The following is a 23,964-nucleotide window of genomic DNA, read 5'->3' as shown; positions in this document are numbered from 1 at the left end:
AAAGTAAAGGAAAACTGATGTACAGGTACGAATTCCATGTCAAATAATCTACTTATAATCACTATGTCTAGGTACCGTCGTAGGCCAATATAGCAGTAAACTTAGGGTTGCAAGTTATGACAAAAATAATACAAAAATTAAATAATCATGACAGGTTTATTTACCAACGCAATGTTCGTAATTGTTACATAAGAAACGTCGATCAAAATTCCGTTTTAACCCTGTTGGTTCATTTCTTCTTCTTTTTGTGTTTCTGGGCAGTATCGGGCGTGTTATCAGCTTTGCGTTTACTTGTATTTGCACCTTTACCAGTTGCGTTACCACCGGGAGTGTTTTGATTCGCGTTGCCACTCTTTTTCTTCTTTTCTGCGCGTTCTTTTTCCTCAAGTTCTTGATTCTCTCTTTCAATTAGAGTAATAAGAGTGTTGCATCTGAAATGATTTACGCATTTACTATAATAAATGTCCACTATTCAACATAACAGTAATTATAAGTATTAAATTTTTGGCACGAACCTGCGTTGTAGTTCGACGGCTGTTCTCGATTTAAGGAACCAATCGAATCTAAATTGTGGAGCAGCATGAACAGCAGCTCGAAGTTCCTCATACACATTTTCTTTGTCAAACCCTAACTTATGAAGCATGCATACCAAAAATCTGAAATAAGATAGATTTGTTTTAAACTATGTATCAATAAATAAATTAAGAATTGGAACTCCATATTTCACGTAATTTACCTGTCTTCTTCTTCAACATAATTTTTCCCTTTATTAGTTCCATAAGAAATTCTAAGTTGATGGAACGGTGCTCTGTACCGCGCCATTTTAGCATCTAAAGCTTTCTTTATCGAGGCTCTCCTCTGAATTTTAGCCTCACCTCTTTCTATTTGTCCCATAATTCTGTCTATGTCCTGGAGTTCATGACATCGTTCCCAAAATACTGCCGAATACTCCATTACCTAAAATAATTACATAGTATTTAACATCAATAAATCATTGTATTAAAGAGCTTAAAATTTTTCTCTAAAATTGTAAAACTTACTTCCTCGGGAGTTTTCCCTTCGACATCTTTAGCAATATTGTCAATATCATCTCTACCATACTTCTCATTTGCCTTGATAAATTGGTTAAAATCACGTTTTGTCCAGTTGGTAAACCCTAAAAAATTCAATAATACAATATGCATTCTCAATTTCATTAGAAGATTATGAAGTTGATAATAATAATTTCATTTCATACCTTGTGTAAGTAACGTTTCCTTCTCCTGAACCTCTTCCTCAGTGAGAGCTTCAGCATCATCAATCTTTCGTTGTTCCTCCCTTTGTATTTTAGCTGCGTCGGGACCTAATTCAGGATTGCGTGGCACTTTGTACCTGTGTTCAGAAGTAAAGTCAATTAGATATTATGTGACATAAAAGTTATTATAAAAGATAATGTAAATTACTACTACCTACTGCAGTTCACACAAGGAATAATAGGAAGTTTGTTTACCCAAGCGTTTTTCTATAATGATAAATTTCTTGGTCCAGAAGCTCGAAAAGTCGCGGTGGGAAAAACTGGAAGTCTTGGACAATCGGCTGTTTTGGTGGACGCGGGGCCTACACACATAAATATGAACTATTATAATTTCAAATCTTGAAGTTAAATAAGACACTAACTACACAAAAAAAGCAATATATGATACATATAAAAATAATAGAAAAGTGACGTAAAAATACATTTAGAAGCGCCTAACTACTATTATTACAAAACGAATTGTCTTGTGTGTACAGAAGCTTGATACTTTGCATATAAAATATAGACAAATAATAATATAAAAGATGAAAACAGCAAAGGACTAACTAAATAAAATGCAAATTATGAAAATTAAAATGGCGTAAATAGCAGAAATCTACGTTTACGCCAGAGTATAAAGAGCTAATCAATTAACACAATACAATTACATGACGAAATTGCAAATATTTATAACCACCACCACCAAAAGTAGACTGCTGCGCCGGACTCCGCTTTTAGCTCTTTACACTTATTTACCTGTACCTTAGGCGCCTTCGGTTCGGACACGCGCAGTGCTTCCCGGAAGTAAGCGTCCACTGCATAATTAGCCTTACGCTCGCGTTTCGGTGGTTCTATCCAACTACCAATAGGTATCACTTTCTGCTTCTCTCTGTAATCCTCGCCTAGCAAAATAAAATATATAAGTAGTCAAAAATATTGCACAATGTTTCAAGACACTTGTTCACTAAGATTGGTCACTTGTATTCAGGCATTGTAAATAACCAAAGTTCTCGAGTTTTCTTCTGTGTTGTATCATATAATTGACGACACTTTGAGGAACAACTGAAAGACTACTAGTTACCATAGCGACAAATTAATAGATCTCGACACGGAATCGAACCGTGTATCTTGTGATTAGTAGTGGTTGATACAACCATAAGACTTTTTTAGCAGTCTTAAAATATATGATCTTCTGGATCATCTTTGTATCTGTAACCTTCAAACTGGTAGACAGAGTCGGTTGTTGCGCCCGGGGTGTCCATGGAAAATGCGCGCAGGGATGACTCGCCGAGACTCTCCAACTTCTGCTTCAATTCTTCAGTCTATAACAACATTTAATATATCATTATTTTTTTAGAATAACTGGTTACATACAATGTATTTATTAGACATGTACCTTGTGTTCTCCCTTAGCCAAAATGGTATCGATGTCTTCGTCACTGATTTCCGAGTCCTTAGACGAGAATACGTGGTTGGCACCGTGTCTGATCATGTTCAGCATTTCGTCCTTGTTCAGTTGGTTCTTAGAGTCCACGAGGCGACCGGACTGTATAACCAGTTTATCTAAACGCAACTTTACTTCTGCGCGCTCCACTATTTTCTCTTCAACGGTATTTTCAGTGATAAGTCTGAATACCCGAACCTAAAACAAATCATCAACTCTATAACAACACACACAAATAGTATTTTTGGACTGACCTATCCTAAAATTATATGCGAAATATTAGATGTTCGTAACTCAATCACAACATATCCACGCCAATCAACAACTAAACTGATTTTGATTAAACTTGGTTTTGTAGCACCGGTACCAGAATCACACGTAAGCTATAATGAAATACTAGCTATTGACCTTGTCAGTATTATACGTTGACGGTAGTCGGGGCGAAGTACTAGTCTATTAATAATATAATAGTTAAAATAGTTAATGTTTACGCACCTGTTTTTTCTGACCAATACGATGCGCTCTGTCCATAGCCTGCAAGTCCATTTGCGGATTCCAATCTGAGTCGTAAATGATAACGACATCTGCCGACGTCAAGTTAATTCCGAGACCACCGGCGCGAGTCGACAACATGAATACGAACTTCTCACTGTCCTCAGCATTGTACTCTTCAATTTGCCTATTTCTGTCTTCATGCGGCGTTTGACCGTCTAGACGGCAATACTGAAAAATGTGTATTTGTTTGTGAGCTATGTAATGGAATCTTTTACCTTAAGTAACTCTATGATTTTGTATTGGTAAACAATCCGAGTTGATAATAGGATGCTTCTTATCTTGTATAGCTTTTCCATGCAGTTGAAATTATAGTCAGAAACTATTAACAAATCATTATATGTAAATACCTTGTATTGTCTCCACAGACAGTAATCCTCTAAGATGTCCAGCATCCTGGTCATTTGTGAGAATATAAGTACTCTTGACCCTTGCTCTCGGAGTTTAGGCAGCAGTTTGTCGAGGATCACTAGTTTGCCACAGTTGTACACAAGATGCTCGTCGGTGGTATACGGCGGGCCGGGCTCGGCACCATCGAACAAATACGGGTGGTTGCAACATTTACGCAACTGCATGAGAATGTTTTGCAAACGCATTTTTTCTACTTTACCGGCTCCATTCACTGTAATAAAAGAAAAGTAGTTTTATGAAACCAAAACTAAACTAAATATCGTCGCTTAGGTAACAATACCGCGTAAGTCGAAAATTGGTCATATGACGTTTTATACTTCATTGGATAGATTTTGTCAGCACGCATCGAATGATGTTAGATTTTTTTTTAAATTGTCCAATCTTGAACGAACTTAATATCTACCTATTTATGTATTCAGTACAATTGTCAGAAGTATTTCAAAGATAATAATCAGTTTTTTATCTCTCCTGGAAACATGTCAAATTTAACTTGCGCGGTATTGTTACCTAAGCGACGATATAAAACTCTTAGTAGAAAAAAAAATCGTTTATTGTTATTTATTATCCTACTCACCAACATCAATGTCCTTCATAAGAACTTTAGTGTACCAATCTCTTTGCATTTTGCTAAGTCCTACATAAACTTTAACTTCCTTTTTAGGTTTAAGTTTCCTTTCTACTTCAGATTTCAAACGACGCAAGAGAAATGGCCTTAACACAGCATGCAACCTAGACACAAGCTGGTTGTCTCCAAGGGCTGCATTTGTGTTGAACCATGAATCAAAGTCCTGGAAGATACAATATAATAAATATAAGTTTTTGTTCATGTTTCGATGAACTAAGAATCCTCAGTAGCTTGCACTGCAGTGAATACTTACATCTGAACTGTTAAATACATCTGGCAGCAGGAAATTAAGTAAAGCCCATAGCTCATGCAAGTTGTTCTGCAGTGGAGTACCAGTGAGAAGAAGTCTGTTCATACTCTTGAACTCTCTGAGCAGCTCTGACAATTTGGACTTCTCATTCTTGATACGATGTGCCTCATCAATCACCATATAGCGCCAGGTGAACTTCTTGAATACTGATCTCTCTCTGATAATCATTTCATAGGAAGTAATGCAAACATCCCAGTTACCAGGCATGAGGGTCTCTCTTATGAAGGTATTCTGCAAACCAAAAAATTAATATTTTAATAAAATTTGCTTATAAGAAGAATAATGTCTGGTTATGTAGACAGCTAAATAGTTTTAAACATGGTCCATGTCTAGCAAAACTATTTGTGTATATTTTCAATGAAACAAGACAAAGTTATGTACAAGATGGTAAATAGTGTAAATGGTGAGTATAATTTATCTGTTTAATTTTACTCAAAGGTTACTTACTCTAGTTTCCTGGTCACCTATCAGACAGACAGCTCTCAGAGATGGACACCATTTCTTGAATTCATTCATCCAGTTTGTCAGAGTTGACTTTGGCACTATCACAATGTGGGGCCCAGGGACATTTCTGAAACATTCCAAAAAGGAGATATATTAATTTTTCAAACAAATTAAATGGAAAACTTTTTGTTCCTAGTAATGCATACACTATTACTTTTATTATCATCTTAGAGGAATCAAGTATGACTGAATATTTATCAGATGATAGATAATACAAAAATACCTTCAGTATATAATTTATTAAGGTGATGTCTTATTAATTTGTATTGACAAGTTTGTAAAATGTTATAAAAAAATATGCAATCAATACTTACTTGAAATTCTTCATGTAGCCAAGCAGAGAAATAGTCTGCAGGGTTTTCCCGAGACCCATTTCATCGGCCAATATGCCATTGATGCCATTTTCATATAGTGAAATCATCCAATTCAAGCCTCTTACTTGATAGTCACGCATTTCTCCGTTTTTGATGTATGGAGGAGAGCATTCAAAGCGAAAAATGTTTTTCGTTTTAGTATTTGTCTCAGCAAGGAGTTCTTCATCTTCTTCTTGCTCAGTTTTACGGTGGCGGTGACTAAAAAAACAACAAATAAATTTTATATTTGTGAAGACATGCTGCAGGTTTGTGTCAAAGAAATATATGCGTAAATAATAACAGACGAATGCCGAATTAAGGATGTTACAGAATTGATATTTAGTTAAGTGAACTATGCTAATATGTTTTGTTCTATGGCACATGTTTACCGTTTACACGAATACAAAGACAAGGTGAAGGTTAGTTTTATTATTACTTACTCTCCAGCTGCTCCCGAATCTTTGTCGGCATCTTTTATCTTCTTAGGTCTCCCCGCTTTAGGTTTAGGAGGGCTGTTACCAGATTTAGGTGCATTTGTCATAAAATGAGAGAAAATCTCCGTTTGTTTCAGTAAAAACTCGAAACGTTTGGAACGATCCGTCTCAATTTTACTTTCGAAGTCGCCTTCTTTGCCTCTTGAGGATGTGGTGTCACTCGAGGACCCATTCTGCAAAGATATAATATTCTTTTTACTAATTACAGGCCATTGCTGAAAGCTTTGTGTATGAAATGATACATACTGAATTATCACCAACATCTGCAACCTCCATAGGTTCTTCTGTTTGAGACATGATGATACGGTAGATATCACTAACAAATAATTGTATTACTCAATTCGTCTTATCATACATAGCGTAATTAACAAATGTTTTATTTTATCGTCTACTTTTGCTCTCGACACGAACCGGGCGCGAAAATTGCCCACCCGTTATGTCCGCAAGCTGTTAGCTGATGATGCGTTACCATAGACTAAATAATATTGCCAGGTTTACGCACAAAAAGTACTTTTTATAGGTATCTTAGCTGAGCTTTACTTTATATCCAAAAATACATGATTATAACGTCGATTGACAGTGAGATGATTATATAATCAATTATATTTAAAACAACGTGCTGTACTGGTACTGTTTAGAATTTAGCATACAAAAGATGAATTTAATTCCGTCTCTACAGAACAACCAACAGCCCAACAGTCAACTTTTACTGCAACTCAAAACAGATTAAAACATCGCACGGCGCACGCCGTCATAAAAATGTACTAATGACCCCTTCAATTTTTCCACACGACGTCGATTCAGTTTGGACGAACATTAGAAATGTCGGACAAACGTGTAGAACTAGAATGAGAAGCTAGGGTAGTTTGAAAATGTTTTATGTGATATGCTATCAGAAAACCAGTGTATGTGCACAAATTTTTAGCGCATATTTGTAAAGGTATATTCGAGCCATGAGCATACTTAAAAAACTCATAGAAGTGTAGACTTACACAAGTGAACCTGAGTATTATCATAACATGGAGTAATATGAAATCGTAAAACGGAACTAAAGAGTATTATGAAACATTGGCAACACTAAAATACAAAGACCCGGCCTTTTAAAAATAGGTAGGTATTGATAATTTTAATATATAATTCTTCATCTGACTAGCGTATATTAATGAGAATTTAGCCTAACATTTTTTTGTAAATCGAAATCATTGTATAGATTGCAAATCGAAAATTTTCTAACTTCATAATATTGTATAACTATTAAGTACTACTATTATGATAACTTGTATAATTATAATTATTACAAATAACAAGAGCTAGCTTCACTAATAGTAATAAAATATAAAGGTATGTAATAAAAATAAATATTATATTTAACTTTTATTTTTTTTACAGTTTTCAATAAGTTGTTTCAGATAGTAGGCCTTCTCCTGTGTAGACTCGATTTTTGAGTATATACTCCAAGGTACCTAGAAAGAAACAATCACAGGTTATTTTAAAGTTATAAACATAAAATAGAACAGTTGACAACAAAAACATCCCACTCTCCACATATTTTGGTTGATAAATAATCATTAATAATAAATAATATATATATATTTATGAAGGACGGCACAATTGACGTGTGCCGGGCTTGTCATCAACCTGGCGAGTCCCTCAGACATATAGTTTCCGGCTGTTCGCGTCTTGCCAATGGAGAGTACTTGCACAGACACAACCAAGTAGCCAGGATCATCCACCAGCAGCTTGCTCTGAAGCATAATCTTGTGGTCACCGAGGTCCCTTACTACAGGTATGTTCCGGAGCCGGTTCTTGAAAATGGCTCAATCACCATGTACTGGGATCGGTCTATAATCACGGATCGCACTATAATTGCGAACAAACCCGATATAGTGGTTGTAGACCGATCAGAGCGTGTCGCAGTAATCGTCGACATCACTGTTCCGCATGACGAGAATCTCGTGAAGGCCGAAAAAGATAAAGAAGTTAAATATTTGGATCTGGCTCATGAGATTGTCGACATGTGGGATGTGGATTCTGCGATTATTGTCCCTATAGTCGTGTCAGTTAACGGACTTATAGCTAAGAGTCTCGACCAACATCTCCGGAGGCTTGTGTTGGGCAGCTGGGTCAAGGGCCTGATGCAGAAGGCGGTTCTTCTCGGCACGGCACGAATCGTTAGGAGGTTCCTCGCCCTGGAGTCCTAACCGCCGGTACTTTGGACCCTGTTCCCGATACCGGTGGCCACCTAATTTTTATATTTTTAAATATGTTTTTTTATATTTTTCTTTTATATTGAAAATATATTTAAAAATTTAATAGTTAAGAAAATAAATAAATAAAGAGCATAATAATATATTATTATATAATGTTGCAACTATTGCAATATTGTATGAACAGATAAATAAAACCAGGCTTCGCTATGCATACTGATGTTTTATAATGTTTAAACTTACCAATGTTGCATTATATCCTATTGCCTTGAGTTCCTTTATTTTACTAATAAAGAACCCAGTGGCCGTGTCTGTATTATGAATAATAGCATTTTTTCCTGCAATAACCAACACTGTCCAAACATTATCATTGGGTGGTCTTCGCAAAAGTCCAAAGTCCTTTGTTGGAAATGCACTTTCAATGTCCACAGGGGCACCACTAGGATCATCACATATTATTATATCTGAAAGTAAAATCATGAAGTATAATTTCTAACTTTATTTATTTAGTTTATTTTTGTAATGAGTGCCCAACTCATTACTAATATAAACTAAATAAATAAAAAAAACGATTATCTTGAACACCTACCTCCTCTTTGGTAGTGTGGTAAAATATGATCTCCAATCACATACTGCTTCCCACCACGCATTTCTCTAAGGTTTCTGATTACATCTAGGACCATTTTTTCTGTAACATTATATTGTTTTGGATGATCTTCACTTGGTACATAATCTGTATATTTCTTTGCCAGAATCTTTGCATCTTTAACAGGAAGGCGATTAACTACAGCATTGCTACAAAATATATCTGCGATGTAATTCAACATCAAAATTTCTCTCCCATAGTTATAACAATATTTTCCATAAGCATTTTCCAAAAATTCTGGGCTTAGGACTTTGTTTATCAGATCTTCAGGATAAAAATTTAGAAGACTAAGATATGCTAAACAGCATGCATATGATCTACCGTGATAATTTATTTCTTCCATTCTTTCTGGTTTTCGCAACTCATCTATGACTTTGGTAAAGAAGCAATCTTTAGTTTGTGGAACTAAATTAAATGTGCCATATGTCAGTACTAATCTCTCTAGATCTTTAATCCTTGTTTTTGATATATTATTGACAACAGTATTAGCTATTTTTAATAAACAATCCTCATGTAAATGCATCGTAGTGGTACCCAGAAGTGCTATGTGTACATTGCACATAACTGACAATTTAGGGACTTCATGTTGTAATGCATCCAGCAGTCTGTAAATTCTATCATCAAGAGATACTCTTGTTGAGTACCGAATTAGTTTCAGAAGAGCTGCTAGTGAAACTTCATGAATGTCTTTTACATTGGCAATAATAGCATCAATAATACTTAATACAAGATCCATATCTCTTATTGGTGTTTTACTTTTAAAGAATCCCATAGACATGATAGCCAAATCGTCAATAGAAAACTCAGAAAATATGTTCTTTAATTGAATTTCTAGATTATGCATATCAAAAGGTGATTTTCTCCATACACCTATAAAAAATAGTGCTTGTACCAGTTGGCCAGGGGTGAGGTTTTTTGCTCTGGTGGCAAGTTTATTTAAAGCCTTATGGGAGAAATCACTGATTCTGGTCACATTCAGCATATACATTAAAGCTACAAATGATAGTATTTGATCATAAGACCAATTTTGACTTCTCTTCAGACATTCATCATCCAGTGCAACCCATACTTCTATGTAGTTTCTGGTTCTAACTGATTCTGGATCAGGAAACTTGTTCAAAGTGTAAAATATAGTTTTCAATTCATCGTCAGATGCATATTTCAAGTTGTCTGTGAGATGATCAATGTAATCATCAAAAATTTTGTTAGATATACACATATTATGTTCAGAACAGTAGACTGCTAACTTAGGAAATGTTTCATATATTTCAGTGCGCGACTTCTTTGACCAATCAGTAAGCATTAGTGTTTGAAACTCGTCCTCAGATAAAGATGGACTTGTAATCATATCTGTGCTCAAACTTGCTGCAATACCTTTATTTTCTAATATACCATAAGCATGTGAATTTTCGCGTTCTTTGAACATTTTGCCAAATAAACTTGAGCTGCAATGAAGGCTTCTTTGGCATTTCGGAAACACGCTGATTCTATTTGCAAAAGATATTTGTCGATAGCTTGTATACGTTAAGTTTCTAACAATTCTCATAAAAGAAGTCATTGTAGACTAATATAACGATAATTATTGATACTCTAAGGTCTCTATACTGCCATTCGCAATTATTTTAAAAGTAAACATTAACTTTTTGAGGTTATCTTCAGCAAGACGTAGATTTGACTTTGACAACCAACTGAAATGTTGCCACTTGTTAAACGGTGTATAATGGTTATAGCTGTTGCGTTGTAATAAACCTACCTACCGGTATAAAAACAGCTAAACAATAAAAGTATATAAGTAAAGCTAATTGAACACCTATGAATAATCATAAAGACGAACCGACTCATAATTTTACTCTAACATTTAGTCTAGCAACAAAATTACTCAACACCGATTATCAGAATATCACGTTCCTCCGTATATAATTTACTTATATTTAACATTGCGCTGAACTGTATCCCTAATATTCATTAATAAAATAAAATAATATAATGAAATAATTATCACTTGCTCTAACGGTGAAGGAAAACATCGTGAGGAAACCTTGCATGCCTAAAATTTGTTTAGTACATTTATTGAGGGTATGCAAAGTCCCCAACCTGCACTTGGCCAGCGGGGTGGACTCAAGGCCTAACCCCTCCCTCTCGTTTGGGAGGAGACCCTTGCCCTGTAGGGGGGCAGTAATGGGTTAAAAAAAAATATAGAATCCTCATCATCATCATAGACCTTTGTGTCGATACTCACGTAATATATTATAAATACATTGGATACCTAAATAAATATTTCAAATAAGATATACGAGTATGCATATATGTATGTACTGAAATAAAAAAGGCAAGTTTTTGAGAAGATATGTATTAACATATTTGTGGGTATTTATTTATTGTTAACTAGACAGTCTATCTCCGGAGAACTTTCTCCACACTGCACCCAATGTTCAGACTGTTCCCAGCAACCAAAATATCTTGGTTTTAAATACAGTAGCTTTATTTCCTCTGTTTTTCCTAATCCTGGCACTGGTCTAGGTCTAATTTTATCTTCCACTTCTCTTAATGACCCTAGATATAAATACTTGTCCGTCCATTTGCGTACTGAATGTTTCTGTATGGTAAAAAGATACCTAGTCAATGAATAATTTTATTAGGTAAAAAAAACGGAACTATATTTAGATGTTAAAATAGTAAGTTGGTAGGTACTAACTTTGTCATCGTTAGCGTTCTGAATACTATCATAATCGAAGTTGAGTTGATTTGTATAATTATCGAAAACCACTATAAATGGCCATCTTCTCCGTGTGGCTTTTAATTCCTCAATATAAGAGCACCAGAAATTCCAATAAACCTAAGAAATACAATAAATCAATTTATCAGTCTACAATACATCATATTACTTTTTATCATTCTAATGTCTCTTCTAATGCAAATGTCAATAGGTATACTTATGACGGTTAAGTTTAAAACACCAGGGTAGTATATTACTGCATACACAGAATATTCAGTTTATGCATATTAAGCTGGTTATATTTTAAGTCATATTGAGCAATAGAATAAACATCTACTTAATTGTTAAAGTATTGACCGCCCGCGTCCCCATCGGCCGGGGGGGACATTAAAAAAATATGTATCTACCTACCTATTTACCTTCATTTTAGGCATTTTCCGTAACTCATAATATCTTGTAGATTTATTAGGAAATATCACTTTAATAGTCTGTCTCTTGCTTCTTTTAAAAACAGATAATTTTATTGATTTCCAGGGATATACTGTCAGGGATTCATGAGAACTTAAATCAAGCCGATATCTTCCAAGTCTTGTCGCAGAATCATGTTCTTTAACGGACGCTATCACAAAAGCGTTGGAAGTTATAGCTAAAAGGGTGACAAGAGTTTCTGAGAGTATTTACTTAATTATATCAGATGTTTTATTTTACAAACACGATTTCAGGTTTTATAGTCAGTACCTATACATTATCATACTTAAGTATTTATTATGATTTGAACGCAGCAAAAAGAAAGTTTACTTACCAAGCCGTACAAAACGTAAAATAACTTTGCCATTTCTTGTAGTTTCTCTGAAGGGGCTTTCTATCATAACACTATCAGTCAAATCTTTGAATTTTATTGACAGTAGTTGTCTGAGCCTACCACAAAAACTTTGTGAATTTTCATTCCAAAATAATGGATTACGGTTCATCAGCTGTGTTTTTGAGAAAATTTATGAGAAAATACAACAAAGATATTATTTTAGTTGACATTACAAACTACTTTGGTTGACATTGTTTGACATCGAAACAATCAATATATCATAAATAAAATTATTAATTTAAAGACTTTCTAAAGGCTTGAGTTCGAGGATGTAGGAAGAGTATTTCGTCTCAAACTTTTTGATCTCGTGAAGGAAACACAAGCTTCGTTATTCTATTTTTTTTAATGTACCTTCGGGTTTAAATTTTATGCTTGAGTTTGCGGCAGAGCTCCATAACACAGAGCTATTTCGTATGGTCCAGAAAATTGAACCTTGAGTTAACTGTCTTCAGTGATATTTCAGATTTGCTTGGTCTATCGATTTATTGTTTAGTAACAAAAATTACATAGCTTTGAGCAGGGGGCTTAGTGTAGTGGCTATGGTCCGTGATGGCTGTTGTTTGTTCGATTTACGTATGGAACAAATAGGCATTATAGTATTTAATTTTTCTCCCTTGTCTGTATGTAAATGTTTCTGCGATATTTGCCTGGATTTAAGTACGGATGTTATCTCATTTTATTTTATAAAAAAAAGTATTTTTTTTATTCAATAAGCACTTATTTTGATTTGTCTTCGTAGTAACTGCAAATGCCTTATGATGACCGTAGTTACATAGATTGACAGTAGGTTTATACCAACAGCGAGTAAATGAAACTTCCTTGACAATTTCTACACCAACATTTTATTATGACTTAGGTATTCCACAGATATATGTTTTGATTTACTAAATTCAATAATTATGGACAATAATGACCTAAATTTAAGTACTTAATTATATTAACACATTGTATTATTATCAAATTACATAAGATATTTAATATATTCGTAGATATTCATTAATAGTAGGTATCTAGCTGTAGTTTCATATTCCATTATATTGTGTGGCACTACTAACTATACTTTCATTCTTCCACAATTTATAAATTAAAAACCTAACTAACTTTGGTCGATTATTTAAATTCTAACCAAATGTTTCTTTTCACTAGACGTCTAATTTAAAATGAACTAATGTAGTAAGTGATGTGCCCTTGCTTCGTATTCGTATTATTATCGGCTTGCATCTGCCTGTAAACAAATTCAATTATTAATATACTAATAAACACTGAATTGTAAATGTTAAAACTGTAGTTAAGACTTTGAGAAAATCACAAACACCACCACCGAAATAAATCATTAGTATGAAATTGGTGTCGTCATGCAACTAACTGAAATTTTGTATTATTTGTGCATTTTGTAGAAGTAAAATCGTATTTATTTAGATAATCCATCTACCTAAATGTCTTGACGTTCAAGGTTTTAATTTTGAAATTGAAACTTTGGGTATAGTTACACAAGGAGGTAACGGCAATAAATTATTGCCATATCTAGCGTGAAAATTTTTGTCTAATGACGAATCACTGTCTTCGTTAATAGTTGTTTTTAAACTTCTTTTAATAATGCCTTGATCCTGGAAAGAATTTACAACTTGTATATTTTATTACCCATTAATATGACATATAATATACTTAACGAAATCTCTGAAGTGTTGACTGGTCGACATTATCAATAATTTCTGAAAGCAAACCCGGGAACAATTTTGGAGTTGCATCTGCACATCTATTGCACGTCAAGCAACTTAACGTGTGTTTTTTTTATTTCTATTAACAGCATTTCAAAGCAGCAAAGAAAATATTTACAATGAAATTGTCTTTTCGTTAGGTCCACTTTAGTCAAAGAAAGATTGAACTTAATCGTCTTAATATCACGCGATTGAGTTGCATTCGGATAATACATTCATCCTCTGCATTAAAAATATATAAATTATTTTTATTAGGATGACGTGAAAAATTCTATATCCGGAAAACCGAAATACATAATTTTTATATAACGTAGGACTTATACGTATGTTTGTCTATTACTTACCAAAGCTTCAGTCTTCTTACGTAAATTAGATCTAGATAGCGTTAACGCCAATTCTGATTGTAGTCTATTTGAAATAGAGGCTTCATCATCTACGTCATGAAGACCATCAGGCTTATCGCCATTGAGAAAATCTAACTTTGTAGGTTCTCGCCTGCTGCCGCCACCGTAGGCATATTCACCAATCGTCACAGACACAGGCCTAGCATGTTTCTTCATTGTAGCCGTACCATTCGGTGCCTTCACAAAATAATTCGATGGTGGTTTTGGTTGAACGTTCGAAGGATTCTTCAATTTATAAGATTCTAAAGACTCTAGCTCAGCCTTTTCATCCTTAATACTTTTGATTTGTGCTGGGGGTTCCGTCTTTTTGTTGTAATCGGGAGTTGGAGTTCTATTTGTAGTTCCATTTTTCCTTAAATTCGAGTGTGCCACAATATCGTTAATTATGGATTTGGGGATTGCTTTTTGGTTATCTACAACTTTGTGATCTCCGTTTTGATGTCCGTTCGCGATCGGCATCTGGAAAAGAAACACCAGCTGTTGTTAGTACAAAACTCCTTAATTAAGTTTTTATTTAAATTAAAGAACTTTTATGTGTTTCTAAGAATCGAAAATATCGAATTTGAACTAAAAACGAACAAGTTTATTGGGCAAATCATGGTTCAAGTAACCATGAACTGGCATTCTAATCAATTATAAGATGGACGCAACCATACAAATAAATACCAAATGCAATAGTTTCTGTTCGACAAATCGGCAACAGTGGTTGCGTCACTTAAAAGCCTATCATACGCAGGAAACAAGTTATTCAAGACCTCCCAAATGCAATGAAAATGACAAAAGTCTAACAAACAGAAGTATTTATTGTTATGGTAGTGTTGGCATTAGTACTAGTGCACCCTGACCCCGACCTCAAGTAGAACACCTGCCTACTAGTTATTATTACAAAATACATAATATTACCTGTGTTTGTACGTACGTCTGAGGCTAAGGACATGACTAAGCTCTATAGTTTATCTAATCACTTCTTTTCACAAGTGAATGAAATCATTTTCAGGGAAAAATCTGTAGGTTAGTTTCATGGTTTACAAATAATATGCCTGATGACATAGCTGATAGACAGGAGAATCAAATATATTAAGAAATCTATCAATATTCTACTTGTTAAGCAAACGATACTTCTCTAGAAATAAGTGAAAAACGTAAACGATCTAAAATATTCTAATATATGTAGTGGACTGCTTTCCCTATAGCAATTGCATTTAACGCAATAACCAAAATCACTTTAATATTATCAGTTTTCATTGAGATTGATACTCTAATATTGACGAAATTTTCACTAATAAAAGTACACATGCACGATCTATATCTTGCCAAAGAAATGCATGACCATAATTCGCTATGTCAGAACTAATTACGAAGTAATTACGTTTGCAGATTTTTATCACAAAATAAATATATGAGCAATGGGACTTAGGTAGGTATTACAGGTTCTAAAGTACTACAACTAATTTGAAAATAATACTTTTTAATGCTACAGTTTTGCAAAAGAACTACCCTCTTATTCATAAACACACTATAAAACCATTTTAGCTAAAAAGCTACTATAATGTGTTTTCTCTTTTTCATTTTGCTAAGGAGTGAAAGAAACAAAACACTTTCTTACTCACTAACTTATAAGCCTTTCATAACTTCATATATTTTCATGAATAAGAGAACTAGGCTGTACTTACTGGTGGTGGAGGCGGGGGGTTGTCTGTAGCTTCCCTCTTTGACGGTGCATGGTTGTTACTTGGCACGTCTGATTGTACCTCCACCTTCCTCAATGGTAACGTCTGCTGACGGTCCTTAAAACAAAATAAAGAATATTACATAAAATATACAATATTCAGCTTCATCATCGTAATAATCTTTATCTACGTTCAGCAGCTCAGGTGGGTGCGCCGAACTTTCCTTGGGATTAACTAACAGATTAAACACTATCTGATAAATTGTTATTTTAATTTTGTAAACACAATGATAAAATAAATATTTTAAATGGTTAACTTGCACAACTAATAAACCCAATTAAAATCAATTTTGAAAAAACTTCGGGGAAATAATCACATATTCCTCCGCCATACATATTTGGTTTAAAAAAATATTGCCTGTATTAAGTGTAATCTATAGATAGCTTAGCTACATAATAATATTATTAAGTGGTCTATTACGCTGTATGTACAAGTACTTATATTAAGTCATATAGCTGCAAATACTATGACTATTAAATCGAAACATCAACATCGAAACAGAGTGATATTAGCCCCTATCAAAATAGCATTGACATTGAACTTTGACTAGACCGCATCATCAACGAATAGGGAAGTAGAGACGTACCTACGTAAAAACTATGAAAAAAAAAATTGTTACCAGCGACAACACACTCTACCTATACAATGTGCGTGAAAAACGAAGGCCGAAGTACGTCATAAACAGTTAGGTATATTAAAAAGTGGTGTACATTTGACTATTAGTTAGTTTTTATATTTTTTTCTAGCTCCTGTTTCATTAACTTTAAGCCTAACCTAACTCAGAAACTAAAATAAGTATAGTTCCTAACCTCCTCCCGTAAATAAACAAAAATAGAAAATCTTAATACTATGTTTAATTAACTTAATTGTGAACATTTGAGTTCAAGGAGATCAATGTTCGTACGTAGGTTTTATTTGCGCATACTTGCATAGTACATGGTGCATATCTTGATAATGCTTGGCCTTGCATTTCGTTTTATGTGTCGGTCGGAGGTAAACACCACATTTAATGAGCTTTCATTTTCTTATAGATTTTCTCTCTGGTTGGCTTTAATGGATCTACAGCGAAAACCAACATTGAATAATGTCTGGTCGTAGAAATTTAAACATGGGTTGTAAATCGCTTTACAGTCAATGGCAAAATACATTTTATAATGGCGCTACTCAAATATCTTATCATACTCATTGACTGATTAGCTGTAGTAATATTAATTAAGTGTAATCATTACTCAGACTCCAAATTATTTCAATATGATTCAATTGCCCATGATTTGTAATTAAAGCTACTTATTTGTGAATGACTTAAATTCATTACGTTATGTTAAAAAACTGTAATGAATAGTTAATCAACTGTGATGGTTAAATGTTACAGTACTCTGTAAGAATGTTTTGTGAGCAAAATAATTTTACAAGAGTACTTCACCATATTACAGATTGAAAAATGTGCTATATTGACCGTGCATCTAAAGTGCATAAATCTTGGTTCATTTAGGTATTGTCATACTTATAGGTATTATATAGTAAAAGGAAAAATATGACGAAACATTTATTAAACAGGAAACCGGAAAACTTAAGTGCAGGTGTTGATCTTTTGCAAATCATGCGCGGTTAGCATAGATCATATGTGATTAATTAGATATTACTTCATTGACAATGTTTGTGCAGATTTATTTTATTGTCATTACTAGGACTCGCGCAACTTCGCTTGCGTCACATAAGAGGGAATGGGTCAAAATTTTCCCCGTTTTTGTAACATTTTTTACTGGTAGACTGCTCCTTTTGGTCGTAGCGTTATGATATATAGCCTATAACCTTCCTCGATAAATGGGCTATCTACCACTGAAATAATTTTTCAAATCGGGCCAGTAGTGGCAGTAGTTCCTGAAATTAGCGCGTTCAAACAAACAAACTCTTCAGCTTTATAATATTAGTATAGATATAATATTAGTATAGATTATATCTGAACCACTTGTAAGAAAACAATGAGTCAATCAGTGTATGTTTGTTTAAAATTGTATCCAAAAAATGGCTTCAAATGTTGTTAAATATATTAAAAGTTTAATCTAACAATAGGTCACATTGAATTACTGCATACATGATGATATCATCTAATGATAAGTGCGTGGATACAAGTTATATGCTTCCAGTTACCTCGGCGACCTTAATTATTTACAAGTTTTTTAAGTGCATTCAACATTTACATAATTTGCCTTTACAATATACATAAATTACTTCAAATTTTATATTTAACAGGAAACGTTCATTATTTTTATTAATCAAAATAATTATCAAAAGTAATGATTACATTTCAGGAATTAAAAATTAGTCATTAAACAACAAGTGGTAATTTATTCAAGAGTTTTGTACAGTGAAAGTATTTGAGTCTATATTTATATAGAAAAGACAAGATAGGAACGTAGGGATGGTATTAACTTTGTAGGTACATCGGATAATCTAACCTGCGCGATATCAAAATGTCAACAATCAAACAAATAGTAGAGATAACTAACTCTACCTGAGTGTCGTGGTCGATACTCAGTATCAGATACCATCATCCGTTCCGTCGCGTCATCCCTACATATTTGTACACATCATAACACATATATCTACGTAAACATAATGTAATAAATACCCTAACTAATACACGTTCTAAGTCACGTTTGTCTATTTAATTGTGATTTTTTTATTTGCTATTTCACGTCACCACACTGCTTGACGATACGTACAATTGATAGAGAATTTATAATAATAAATGATTGGCCGGAGCTGTCCCAATCGTGATCGATGATGATGTAGCAGTAAGAAATTGAACATTTACGAAAACTAACATACTACCAATGTGCATTAAGAATCTTAGATTTATCGAGATCACAGCCACAGGTTGCCTTCTAATACAGGCCAAGCTTCAGCTAACTTAGCAAGTACTTATTTTGTTTCGCTCCAATAAGAATAAGAACAATTTATCCATAGTCAACTTACTTCATAGCACTGTATTATAAATAAGGGTTTGGATTTTGTATTATTCTTCATTCTTGCACTAGTAAATCTTTCTAATGTACACAATTTTTGCACAAATCAACACATCACACTTGTTTCAAAAATATTTCACAGTGGACTATAGTAGGAGTACTTGTACCGAAATTATAATTAGCATTCGAGCGGAGCATGAAAATCATCTAAATAATAGTTGAAGAGCGCACCAAGGTCGCATATATTTTCCCGTCGCGTGGAAAATTGCGAGAATAATAATTATATTAGACGGAGATACGAGCGGCTGCGGTGTGCGGCCAGCGGAGTGCAACGCGACTGTGCGACCGACCAGCAATCACATGAACAGCGATGGCGTGTGCCCTCGTCGACCGCTTACTCACTGCCGTTATCAGTGCAAAGCAGAATCGAAACACTTGCGTCCGCACCGGACGCTGGCGTGCCTTCGACCGTACACCGTACACCTCAATCCATAAAAAAATCTACCGAATGGCGATCGCGATCCGACGATAGACATTTATCTACTTCGAAAAAATTGCTACAATAATATTGCCTTGTTTGAAGTCGCGATCATTAGACCAAATCGGCGACGTAAACGATGGCCGGAAAACCGTGACTAAGTTGAATGCTTCGTTGTTATTAAAATTTTTGTTTTGTAACGGAGTCCTTGTTTATTGTCTGAGTGCTCGCAAAATTCCGAGGACGGTGAATTTCATCCTGTTTTCTTTGGTTATAACTCTACTATTACGATACTATTGCGACCTGACATTTTAAACATTGTGTTATAATTTATAGTAAGATTTCTAAAATGATGAGAAAGTCAATTTACTTTGTGATTTTGATCACAAATGCACCCAGCTATTAACCGTTTAATTAGATAGCATTCAGTAACTCTAGATTACTTGACTCTCACGACAAAAGCTATTGTCATATTATCTCGATTAAAAACTAACGTGACTGAAAGTCATTCTTTTTGAAATGATTCTGTAATTATAATTTATACGTCAAAAATTGCACATTTTAGTCCTAGTACATTAAAAGGAAATATATCTTATTACATGTAAATAATACTTGTGGGTAAAAATGACAATATTTCTCATAACAATTTAGGCATTATTCTAGATTATTATTCCTTTGCCTAAATTGCATTCTAGTTTATTGACACGAATATTGGTCAAACATGTGTAAATGTTATAAAAGATATGATCGTGTGTACTTCACAAAAAAACTAGTAACGCCCCAATAACTCAATAGTTTATGTAAGCATGTAGTAATAAATGATTCGTGTCGAAGTAACCCAATTAATTTCGTAAGGCAATTGTCTTGAAACTTAAAGTTATATAACCTAGATAACTTTGTACAGAGATTAAATTGTACTACTATGAGAAAATTTTACATAAAGGCAAAAAAATGTGCATTCATTACAATATAGAATTCAAAAAGAATGTTTCTTTTTCCCTTACTGTTGCGAACTTTGCAATAGCATACAATTTGTTGTTAATTACATTGTTTATGTAATAATTCGGCTCCTATATTTTAGACCATACAATTCCTAAATTAACTAAGATACTACTTTACCTAACAGAACAAGTATTCAGGCCTGGTGTACACATTGCGTGAATTTTCCGAATCCATCACACGTACAACTTTATTATTTTTTGAATAGGTATGTCTAAAAAAGCATGCATTTGAGATTGAGAGCACATTAACTCAGTAATCGGAAAAGGAATAAAGTGCCCACGCCTTGCATGAAGATAGTCTTACCGGACTGGTTTCATATCCTGTAGTCATATCCGACTCCTATACAATTAAGTGCTTTATAACAATCTGTGTGAGAGCTATTTGTGGAGAGGACTCCTTTAATCTGCCGAGGATGTGTGATTATGTGTTATTATGGGGCTACACTACTATTGAACAACTATGCAGTAAGTAGGACTTGATGTGCACGGTGTCTAATTAGACATCCGACTAGTATATAGTTTCCTTTTACATTGTTTTTGTTGCTTTCCTTTAAATAACTTATAATAAATTGCATCTACACTCTGCAAAAAAATTCGTGATAAATTAACTACAAACGTGACAACAAGTCTTATTACACCTGGTTACAATAGCTTCACACATGTGATAAGTCACCTGTTGTTTAATGTAAATTCAAATGCCACTAACTAACAGCTCTATAGCATTTTAATGACGCGACATAATCATTTGCACGATCAAAGAGTGTCTTCCATCACCATTATTTAACTACGTACCCACTTTAAAAAACTAAATCTCTTTTCTTTTTTACACAAAACACCTAAATCTGCAGAAATATTATTATGAGATTCTTGCATGTGGCGATACAAATCGAGAGATTAGTTACACTTTATGAACGAGTTGCTTTGCCTACTTAGTTTCAGCATTGTGCAAATTATAAGAATTGGTAATATTTCCTAAATCACAAAGCATAAGGAAAACTTGGTTTGTTAAATGATTCATTAATGTAATAGGGATGAATGAATGTAAATCGTGACAAGTTATTTAAGTGCCACATTAAAGATATGCGCTGTTGCATTATCAAAAAACATAAAATAAAAAGATCGCATTGATAATGTCGATGGAATTAACGATGGTGTCATAGACAAGGCCAACGAATTGATAACTCTATCTCTGATTAAGATAGCGGGTGTTCCGTAGAAACACAAATTGAACCGATATAGGATGTACTCCACATTAGCAAATATGATTTTATCAATCTAATTATCGATTTGTCGATTACAGTTCATGTAACGCGCTAATTACCGCCTGATAAGACTAACTAGTTTTCAGAGTTCGGAAAAATATCTTGATTAAAAGTTAAGTAACACACACGGGTATAGTGCAAATTTTGGAATCCTAATAGTATAGATAAGTTTCTTTTGATTCTAGGTAAGACTTTTAAAATAAGTCATTCTGAATCGTCAAAATTATTGTGTATCGGCTCTACATTTTTATTAGAAATTCACTAGACCGCTCCTTGAAAAAAAAAACATTATTTCAATACCATAAAAAGGCGAGCAGTGACTCATTTTTTCAACCTATTACAAACCTGAAGATATCTTTATTGTAGTTACAATAATCAAATAAAAAACACTTACCACTTGTCCATCGGCATTTACATTCTCAGTGCCATTCTGTTCACATTCTTGGTTCGCAAACATTTTTCGATGAACTTTTTTGAACTCATCCATCAATGCGTCGTGTTGTTTCTTCTTGTCATCTGTAGGCTTTGGCGGAGTTGGCTTTTTCGCAGGAGGCGGCGGAACATTCTCTGTATTTGGTTTCTTATTCTGGATTACGAAGACATTGTTTGAAATGAAATCAAAGTAGTACCATAAAAATGAAACAAAGGAAATTAAAAGTGTGGGTGTCAACGGTGAAAGAAAGCATGCCTAAAATTTCTTAAGAACAGTTTTTGAAGGTATGTAAAGTCCCCAACGAGCATTTGGCCAGCGAGGTAGACTCAAAGCCTAACCCTTTCCGTTTTCCGGAAGGAGACCTTTGCCCAGCGTTGTGACATTTATTGGTTAATTTGATCTATTTATTAATTATTATATTACCATTAAAATAACGTTTATGTCATTATATTCAAACGTCAGCAACCAAAATTCTTTATGGGGAGCAACGCAGTTCCAAATTTTTGTTGCCTGAATAATACCGAATATTGTTTACGTTCAACATGAGATCATGACAGATTGTTTAATTGATCAAATCCTTTGTTTTGATAACACATATTACAATCATGTAGTGTTAATCATAATAGATGCAACACTATGAAGTATGTTTTCGTTTTTACTATAATACAATTGCAGTGTTTATAAATGTACCAAACTTTCAAGGACTATTATTCCATTGTCATTAAAATTGCTAATAAAATCACTTTGAATATACCTATATTCATTGTTAGTTCTTGAAGAAGTATGCAAAGTTACAAACGCGCACTTGGCCAGCGTGTGGGAGTGAAGGCATAACCCCTCCCTCATTACAAGAGGAGACCCCGAGAGCAGTGGGACTGTGCTGGGTTCAGTACATTAAAATTTATGTTCGAGAAGAAAAGTTAAGTGTTATATTTCTCGCTTAATGTTATTGAGCTCACCTTACATACTTACCATCATTCGTCTTTGTATTTCCTCGGCAATGGCACTTGATAGTGTAGCAGAACTAGACACACTTAGAGAGTCGGAATTGCAATCGTTTTTCAAAGGCGGTGGATAGTTACACGCACTTTTTCCACAAGTCGTTGTACTAGTGTGATGAACTTCTACTACTATTGTCTTTTTATCGTTGTCTCTGTTCGTGTGATTCGCTGAAAACGTATTTTTCCTAGGAGACTGATTATCGTAACTACATTGTATAGTTGCTCCATCTTCAGTCAAATTGATTATAGTCCTGTTCGATGGACTCGTGACGTATTCCTTTTTGTTTTTACATCGCATATTACTCTTGTTTTCGAAAGTGTGAGGATTGTTTGGTATACTCGGACTGTCGTAGTCGGGCTCTATGTCAGAAGGTGCATCGAAGTTGTGGATATCACCATTCTTCCATTCGAAGTCTAAACTATCCCTGGTTCTTCTCTTTAGTCTATTCATGGTTAGTCTGAAACAAAGCTAAATTTGGTGCAAACAATTTGATGCCAAATCGTCTTAGTCTATTAGTCAATAATATTTTTAAAAAAGCTATAAAACATTATCTAGGGTAATGTGTTTCAC

General features: G+C 34.1%; 4 protein-coding genes across 7 annotated transcripts in view; all 4 read right to left on the bottom strand.

Annotated features, from left to right (window-relative positions):
• Positions 1-137: 137 nt before the first annotated feature.
• On the bottom strand, positions 138-6,438 carry Iswi (nucleosome-remodeling ATPase imitation SWI). Of its 2 annotated transcripts, none has more exons than XM_076116745.1 (17): positions 6,213-6,438; positions 5,913-6,139; positions 5,434-5,691; positions 5,063-5,186; positions 4,559-4,846; positions 4,255-4,468; positions 3,620-3,891; positions 3,213-3,440; positions 2,670-2,915; positions 2,490-2,595; positions 2,036-2,175; positions 1,490-1,596; positions 1,238-1,371; positions 1,041-1,156; positions 737-957; positions 516-656; positions 138-431 (listed from the first exon to the last, which is right to left on the bottom strand). In XM_076116745.1, the coding sequence occupies exons 1-17, from the start codon at positions 6,261-6,263 to the stop codon at positions 230-232; spliced, it is 3,075 nt and encodes a 1,024-aa protein (XP_075972860.1). In that variant the 5' UTR covers positions 6,264-6,438; the 3' UTR covers positions 138-229. The 2 variants fall into 2 exon arrangements, with proteins under 2 accessions (XP_075972860.1, XP_075972859.1); XM_076116744.1 differs by having other exon boundaries at positions 2,030-2,175; positions 6,213-6,437.
• Positions 6,439-7,326: 888 nt separating this feature from the next.
• On the bottom strand, positions 7,327-10,563 carry LOC142974423 (FAST kinase domain-containing protein 5, mitochondrial). The gene is made up of 3 exons (XM_076116742.1): positions 8,763-10,563; positions 8,417-8,637; positions 7,327-7,429 (listed from the first exon to the last, which is right to left on the bottom strand). Exons 1-3 carry the CDS (start codon positions 10,375-10,377, stop codon positions 7,334-7,336), a joined length of 1,932 nt encoding a protein of 643 aa, XP_075972857.1. The 5' UTR covers positions 10,378-10,563; the 3' UTR covers positions 7,327-7,333.
• A 342-nt stretch (positions 10,564-10,905) lies between these two features.
• On the bottom strand, positions 10,906-12,993 carry LOC142974223 (uncharacterized). 2 transcript variants are annotated; one of them, XR_012959555.1, is made up of 4 exons: positions 12,338-12,993; positions 11,947-12,181; positions 11,515-11,655; positions 10,906-11,434 (listed from the first exon to the last, which is right to left on the bottom strand). XR_012959555.1 is itself a non-coding variant. In XM_076116389.1 (4 exons), exons 1-4 carry the CDS (start codon positions 12,504-12,506, stop codon positions 11,191-11,193), a joined length of 762 nt encoding a protein of 253 aa, XP_075972504.1. In that variant the 5' UTR covers positions 12,507-12,993; the 3' UTR covers positions 10,906-11,190. The 2 variants fall into 2 exon arrangements, 1 of the variants encoding a protein (XP_075972504.1); XM_076116389.1 differs by having other exon boundaries at positions 10,906-11,415; positions 11,955-12,181.
• A 227-nt stretch (positions 12,994-13,220) lies between these two features.
• LOC142974422 (uncharacterized) overlaps positions 13,221-23,964 on the bottom strand; it is a 32,157-nt gene continuing 21,413 nt past the window's right edge. The window contains exons 8-13 of one of the 2 annotated variants that reach the window (XM_076116740.1): positions 23,365-23,851; positions 22,354-22,545; positions 16,193-16,306; positions 14,460-14,978; positions 13,830-14,004; positions 13,221-13,622 (exon numbers count right to left, since the gene is read on the bottom strand). In XM_076116740.1, the coding sequence (XP_075972855.1) occupies positions 13,846-14,004; positions 14,460-14,978; positions 16,193-16,306; positions 22,354-22,545; positions 23,365-23,851 (1,471 nt within the window). In that variant the 3' untranslated portion in view covers positions 13,221-13,622; positions 13,830-13,845. The remainder of the gene's footprint in view (positions 13,623-13,829; positions 14,005-14,459; positions 14,979-16,192; positions 16,307-22,353; positions 22,546-23,364; positions 23,852-23,964) is intronic. The other variant, XM_076116741.1, reaches the window with a different exon arrangement.

This window comes from Anticarsia gemmatalis, chromosome 7 (genome assembly GCF_050436995.1).
Source record: "Anticarsia gemmatalis isolate Benzon Research Colony breed Stoneville strain chromosome 7, ilAntGemm2 primary, whole genome shotgun sequence".
Classification (NCBI taxonomy): Eukaryota; Metazoa; Arthropoda; class Insecta; order Lepidoptera; family Erebidae; genus Anticarsia; species Anticarsia gemmatalis.
Note: the sequence above shows the minus strand (reverse complement) of the source record. Positions and strands in the feature narration are given on the sequence as shown.

Bases quoted from the DNA above. Each gene is read 5' to 3' on its own strand.
- LOC142974223 (XM_076116389.1), bottom strand. From the start codon at position 12,506: ATGAACCGTAATCCATTATTTTGGAATGAAAATTCACAAAGTTTTTGT. The intron at 11,656-11,954 runs GTAAATAGGTAG...TGTATTTCTTAG, and splicing joins GGAAAATGCCTAAAATGAAG to GTTTATTGGAATTTCTGGTG. The intron at 11,416-11,514 runs GTTAGTACCTAC...TTTACCATACAG, and splicing joins AGAACGCTAACGATGACAAA to AAACATTCAGTACGCAAATG.
- Iswi (XM_076116744.1), bottom strand. From the start codon at position 6,263: ATGTCTCAAACAGAAGAACCTATGGAGGTTGCAGATGTTGGTGATAAT. The intron at 4,847-5,062 runs GTAAGTAACCTT...TTTGGTTTGCAG, and splicing joins TAGGTGACCAGGAAACTAGA to AATACCTTCATAAGAGAGAC. The intron at 3,441-3,619 runs GTATTTACATAT...CACATTTTTCAG, and splicing joins GTCTGTGGAGACAATACAAG to TATTGCCGTCTAGACGGTCA.
- LOC142974423 (XM_076116742.1), bottom strand. From the start codon at position 10,377: ATGACTTCTTTTATGAGAATTGTTAGAAACTTAACGTATACAAGCTAT. The intron at 8,638-8,762 runs GTAGGTGTTCAA...TTTTACTTTCAG, and splicing joins ACCACACTACCAAAGAGGAG to ATATAATAATATGTGATGAT. The intron at 7,430-8,416 runs GTAAGTTTAAAC...GTTTCTTTCTAG, and splicing joins TAGGATATAATGCAACATTG to GTACCTTGGAGTATATACTC.